Consider the following 6,994-nt stretch of genomic DNA (forward strand, 5'->3'; position numbering starts at 1 on the left):
AATATAAGTAATTTCTCTTTTTGTGATATCTTAGAAAATGAAGATCATGGCATCTGGTCCCATCACTTCATGGGAAATAGATGGGGAAACAGTGGAAACAGTGACACACTTTATTTTTTGGGGCTCCAAAATCACTGCAGATGGTCATTGCAGCCATGAAATTAAAAGATGCTTACTCCTTGGAAGGAAAGTTATGACCAACCTAGACAGCATATTGAAAAGCAGAGACATTACTTTGCCAACAAAGGTTCGTCTAGTCAAGGCTATGGTTTTTCCTGTGGTCATGTATGGATGTGAGAGTTGGACTGTGAAGAAAGCTGATCGCCGAAGAATTGATGCTTTTGAACTGTGGTGTTGGAGAAGACTCTTGAGAGTCCCTTGGACTGCAAGGAGATCCAACCAGTCCATTCTGAAGGAGATCAGTCCTGGGTGTTCTTTGGAAGGAATGATGCTAAAGCTGAAACTCCAGTACTTTGGCCACCTCGTGCGAAGAGTTGACTCATTGGAAAAAACTCTGATGCTGGGAGGGATTGAGGGCAGGAGGAGAAGGGGATGACAGAGGATGAGATGGCTGGATGGCATCACTGACTCGATGGACATGAGTCTGAGTGAACTCCAGGAGTTGGTAATGGACAGGAGGCCTGGCGTGCTGTGATTCATGGGGTCGCAAAGAGTCAGACACAACTGAGCGACTGAACTGAACTGAGGGTACTTTAGTGTGTAATTTAGTTTGCACATAATTTTTGATTGTTCAGATATCTGTCATCAAACTCTAACTTAATTCCATTGTGATCAGATAGCATACTTTGTATGACTTTCATCCACATAAATTTATTCAGATTTGTTTTATGGCCTAGAAATAGTCTATTTTGATAAATACTCTATGTTCACCTGAAAAAACAAGCATCTACAGAAGATTTTTTATGTCTAATCACATACACCCAACACATGTATTTGATTTATATTTAAATGTATGATTTAAATATATTTAAATACATGATTTTTGATACATCCACAAAGTATCTTGAAGAACCTTATCCAACTTCCTATTGATGGTTATTTTGAGATTCAGAATTAACAGGTATGCATGTAAGACCAATATTTACTTTCTACTTTATACATTATTATAGTGTTTGTAGTAGGAAAAGATAGGAAATAGCTTAAGTATATATAAATAGAGGTCTAGTTAGATAAACAGTATATCTTTACAATGGAACCCTTTGCAGCAACTAAAAGGAAAGAGGTGAACTATAAATAGTAATATGAAACAACTCTAAAGTACATTGATAAGTAAAAGAAACAAGGTGTGTTGAAGTTGGAAAATATTGTATATCTTAAGTGAGATACCAAAAGCACTAATGAAACATTCCAACTGGTCTTCAGCAATATTTTGTTCATCAAAAGACACCATGACAGAATAAAAAGGCAAGCCACAGACTGGAAAAAGATACTCCCAATAAAGATATTCAATGAATGTTGTGTTTATTGGAGACATTATTAAAGAACAGCAGAAGTGAAGTTCAGTGGAATTAGAGCTACTGAGGCTGGGATAACAATTCTTAGCTTATTCGTGGTCCACATTCACAGATTCTGCTTATGAGGCTTAATCAGTATTCCTAGGATACTGACCTGGAATTCAATACAGCTCATTTTTCACTTCATCCAAACCTCCAGGACTTAGACCCTCCCCTTGTTCCCAAGTCAACAGAACCATCTGCATTTTTTGCTTCCACATGTGAGGATCTGACAACCTGGTGGACTGTGACACCACTGTAATATTTCCAGTTTCAGATCCATCTGAGATAAATCATTCTGCACCATGTTAGCTTTTACCATGTCAGCTCCTCCTCTGGAATACTACTTTGCTCTCATTTACTTTTAAAAGCTATTGACACAGTAGAATATTATTCAGTCTTAAAAAGGAAATTCTGGCACATGCTACAGCACCTTGTAGAAATCTTGATTGAGAAAAACATAGGGAAGAGACTTAAAAGAAATGGAAGAATCTTAAGAAAACAATGATTGTGCTCCAGCCATGATAAGCATTTGTCTTTTTGGCAACCTGTGGCAAAATTCTAGGGATAGTATAATCCCAGATCTCTCCCACTCAGCCATGAGCCAGGGTCTTGGATTTGTGAGGTTAGAGGCTGAGGAAATATGAAAAGAACCAGAATAAGAACACTGTCCAAGAAATTCAAGCTTGGTTGAAGAGACTGGTCCTCTTTAACTCTGCTGAGTACATTAGATGCAGGAAACATCCAAGTTCTTGAAGGCACATCTTCTGTTCATTTGGCCTTTTTGACTTGTGGCTCTAGCGTGGCACTGATCAACCCACCGCTCTTCTTCCACTCACAGATATCTGCATAGTTGCACATCCGGCATTTCCAGGCCTCCTCCACATCAACCCCTTGAGGCTCTCGGTGGCCCATCCAGTAGGTCATATAATGCTGTACTTTGCTTCTCACCTCCTTCTCTGCAAAGGCCACCATCTCTGTACCTAGCACAGTGGCAGTCCCTTGGTGGACATACTCAATTTTCAGGCTATCAATAAGTGGGAGGTCAGACAGTGTTAGAGACAAGAAGACCAGTTCTATGAGGTCACCCAAGGACTTCACAGAGTAGCCTCCCTGCTGGGCATGCCTCAGCACTGAAGGTCCCAGTGGCTTTTCTGGATCCAGTTTTGTGTGGTGGATTAAGCTAGCAGCAGTCACTTTCCCCTGTACCATGGCATCAAAGATATATTTGTACAGGCTGACTTGAAAATAGTCTTTTTTTTTCTGAGCATCTGAAGGGAGCACAGGGTTCCCACGGGTCTTGAGTTCAGTCAGTTCCAGTTCCCCGCTGGCTGTATAATGCAGCTCATCAATCACACCAACAAGAAGCACACCCTCCACTTCTGCAAACACTGGAAACTCTCTGATGCGCCCTTCTGACTGCAGGGTAGGAATCATTGATAATATGTTCAGAAACTTAACTGCCCAAGCATCTTCTTTACTGGTGATGGGGATACTCACAAGATCATGAACTTCTAGTTCTCTAGCTAGATGGATGCTGGCACCAGTATCCAAAATCGCTGATTTCTCAGGTGTCAAGAAACCAGAAAACTCCTTTCCATATACCATTTGCTGTTCACACCAGTTCTGAGTAGACAGGTCAGTGACATACAAATATTTCAGATGAAATCGCTCCATAGGTGATGAGACATCCAATCTTCGTTTCCATTTTGGTGACCTTATGAGCTTGTCATCCTTCCCAGGTAATTCATAAGAAGGACCAGGCTTGCTAGCTGAAGCACTTGACTCTTGTGTATCCTCCAGGTCCAAAAGTTCTGAGTCACTCAAGTCTGAGAATCCAGAAGCCTCTTCTGACACCGTCTCCTCTTCCTCAGTCTCTGCCATGGCACAGCTCTGGATTGGGCAAAGGCTGTACACATCATATTAAAGAAATGCATTATCCAAATGGAAAATTTCTCAAAAGCACTTTTGAATTCCAATGAGAAAAAGATTCACAACTAATTATTTATATATAGTCTTTAAAGATGCTTATTAATTTATGAACAATTAATAATGCTATAGAGTTTTAGCACACATGCAGTTTACAATAAGGCTCACTGTATCATCCATATGTGAATACTTGGCAAATATTTTTTAAGTGCAAAATAGTTTTATTCCTAAATCTGGCACTAACATATTATGTGACTTTAAGCAAATCACTTTCCTCATCCTCAATTTCTCCATTTAAAAGGAGATTTAAGGTTTGTCCTTTTTCCTTCAAAGCTCTCCTGGGGCTTCCCTGGTGGCTCAGTAGTAAAGAATCTGCCTGCCAATGCAGGAGACATGGGTTTGATCCCTGGTCCAGGAAGATCCCACATCCTCAGGAGCAACTAAGCCTATGTGTCACAACTATTGAGCCTGTACTCTAGAGCCCAGGAGCTGTAACTACTGAAGCCTGCGTACCCTAGGGCCCGTGTTCCACAACAAGAGAAGTCACTGCAAAGGGAAGTCCATGCACCGTGACTAGAGGGTGGCCCCTGCCGGCTGCAACTAGAGAAAAGCCTGCACAACAAAAAGAACCAGCACAGCCAAATATAAATTAAAAAAAAAATATATATATATATAAATCTCTACTGCCTTGGGATATTATTTCATTATTTTAAGTAAATACAGAACACTGTAAATGTTGTACAATGTCTGCCAGTTTATCATGGACTGCTTCTACAATTCCTCTAAATACAAAGTCCTTAGCTAGGAAAACAAATCTCAATACCAAAGTGTTCCATGAGGAAAATCAGCTCTACAATGACTGTTTCACGAACACGGTGTGGCAAAATTTAAAAACTAACTACAGATAAATGCAAATAGACCTACCCATATACAAAGTAACAGCATACAGTAGTAGAGGATATTCACAGCAATATGCAGAAATCAGTTGTTTTTTCTATTTGAGATATATTAATACTTTACCTTTACTGCCTTTATAAATTCCTCCTAACATTATAGAAATTGATGTTTCTTGCTAAGTTTTATTTTCTCTCCCCACAAGAAATTAGCTTATGATGGAAAACATCTGTCAGTGAACACTCTTAAAATATTACTGTATGAGCATGCTTGCTAAATCACTTCAGTCATGTCCGACTTTTTTCGACCCTATGGACTGTAGCCCACCAGGCTCCTCTGTCCATAGGATCCTCCAGGCAAGAATACTGGAGTGGGTTGCCAAGCTCTCCACCAGGGGATCTCCCTGACCCAGGAACTGAAACCAGTTTGTTATATCTCCTGCATTAGCAGGTGGATTCTTTACCACTAGCACCACCTGGGAAGCCAACAAATATTACTGGATTTTGCTACAAATAATAGTGGATATTGGGAATTCCCTAGCGGTCCAGTGGATTGGGCGCCATGCTTCTACTGCAGGGGGCACAGGTTCGGTTCCTGGTTGGAGAACTAAGATCCCACATGCTGCACTGCACAGCCAAATGTGCTAGACACTGAACCAAGTGCTTCACATTTAATATCTCACTACTTTACTACAGGACAAGTACTCCCTCTCTTTACAACAAGCAATTTCTCAAACGCAGGAGATAGAAAGAATAGAACAATGAACACAATCTAGTTAGCAACTGTTGATATGTTGCTGTATTTGCTTCTTTCAGGTGCTTTTTGTTTTCAGTTTAACTATTTTAATATAAATTACAGGCAGCATAATGCTTCAAATATAAATGCTTCAGCATACATTTCCAAAGAAGACTTCTACATTAACTACAATATTATCACACCTAATAAAATAATTCCCTAATACTCTAGTCCATATTCAAATTTCCCCAAGTGCCCTAAAAACATCTTGACATTGTCCAGATTCCAGGCCTGCCCACAAGCATAGTAAGTCAGGCAGCACTTTAGATAAGAAAGGGAGTGGGTTTTGGAATTCTTGAGCCCCTGGAGGTCTGGCCAACTGCTCAGGGTATAATGAAATTCTGTGACTCAAGATAAACAGTATTGTGAAAAGAGTAAAGTAAAACCAGAACTGCATTCGTTCTTGAAAACTGATAATATATCTGTTTGCGGCCTGGATTTTTAAGTGGGACCTCCCAAAACTGCAGTTTGAAGTCTCACCTGTGGAGTGGACGCCCTACCTGGGACCTTCTCCCACCTGGGACTCCAGGCTGGGAGACTTTGCAGTGCTGTTTATATCTGGATGTTGGCCAGCCCAATTTGGTGATGTATGTCCTGTTACTTTTCTTTTTTTTTACTTTTCTCTATTGTTTCTTTTTTTTGTTTGTTTGTTTCTTTTCTTTTAATGGCTGTATATTGAAATTAAGTCAGATAATCTCCTATAAAAAATTGAATTGTGAGTAACACGTGGTTTCTTTTGTTAATGAATCCTTCAAACCTGAAATGAAAGTAAAACTTAAAGCAAAATATAAACTGGCACTGCAAGCAGGATTCATGAAGCAAAATGCCACAAGAGATTAAGATTAATGAAGTTTTTAATTCCTGGATGGGAAGATTTGCCTTATTGCTCATTAGCTACTGAATGGGGCGTATCCACCGGATTGCGTGAGAACTGAGACCCCAAAATAAGCATGCCAAAACTTTAGAATTTATTGAATGTTTGCAGCTCATGCCAATTGAGAAAGGATAAGAATGTACTGCCCTGGGTCAGACAGGCTGGATCTACCTCTCTGCCTATTGTAAGGTACATGAAGCCAAATTAAAACTGGCTGAAGAGAAGTCAAAACTGGAGAGAGAATTATGCAATTCGCAAGGACAATTGTCCATGTTACAATGTCAAAGATTTATTTTAGCTGATCAAGTCCATTTTCCAGTTGGTAGCCGAAAAAGTCGCTATAAAGGTTGCAGAAACTATGAGCCATGCTGTGTAGGGTCACCCAAGATGGACTGGTCACAGAGAGTTCTGACAAAACATGATCCACTGGAGAAGGGAAGGCAAACCAGGTCAGTATTCTCGCCTTGAGAATCCCATGGACAGTATGAAAAGGCACAAAAATATGACACTGAAAGATGAACTCCCCAGGTCGGTAGATGCCCAATATGCTACTGGAGATCAGTGAAGAAATAACTCCAGAAAGAATGAAGAGACAGAGCCAAAGCAAAAACAACACCCAGCTGTGGATGTGACTGGTGATAGAAGTAAAGTCTGATGCTGTAAAGAACAATATTTTATAGGAACCTGGAATGTCAGGTCCATGAATCAAGGTAAATTGGAAGTGGTCAAACAGGAGATGGCAAGAGTGAATATCAACATTTTAGGAATCAGTAAACTAAAATGGACTGGAATGGGCAAATTTAATTCAGATGACCATTATATCTACTACTGTGGACAAGAATCCCTTAGAAGATATGGAGTAGCCTTCATAGTCAACAGAAGAGTCTGAAATGCAGTACTTGGGTGCAATCTCAAAAATGGCAGAATGATCTGTGTTCATTTCCAAGGCAAACCATTCAATATCATGGTAATCCAAGTCTATGCTCCA

The 6,994-nt window shown here is 40.0% G+C and overlaps 1 protein-coding gene across 2 annotated transcripts in view; it reads right to left on the reverse strand.

Moving 5' to 3' along the window:
- Window positions 1–1,465: 1,465 nt before the first annotated feature.
- The window catches only part of EXO5 (exonuclease 5), a 13,069-nt gene continuing 7,540 nt past the window's right edge, over window positions 1,466–6,994 (reverse strand). For both annotated transcript variants that reach the window (XM_010862714.1, XM_010862713.1), the window contains exon 3: window positions 1,466–3,423. In XM_010862714.1, the coding sequence (XP_010861016.1) occupies window positions 2,286–3,398 (1,113 nt within the window). In that variant the 5' untranslated portion in view covers window positions 3,399–3,423 and the 3' untranslated portion in view covers window positions 1,466–2,285. The remainder of the gene's footprint in view (window positions 3,424–6,994) is intronic.

The sequence above is a fragment of the Bison bison genome, unplaced genomic scaffold (genome assembly GCF_000754665.1).
Source record: "Bison bison bison isolate TAMUID 2011002044 unplaced genomic scaffold, Bison_UMD1.0 scf7180017864484, whole genome shotgun sequence".
In the NCBI taxonomy this organism is placed as follows: domain Eukaryota; kingdom Metazoa; phylum Chordata; class Mammalia; order Artiodactyla; family Bovidae; genus Bison; species Bison bison.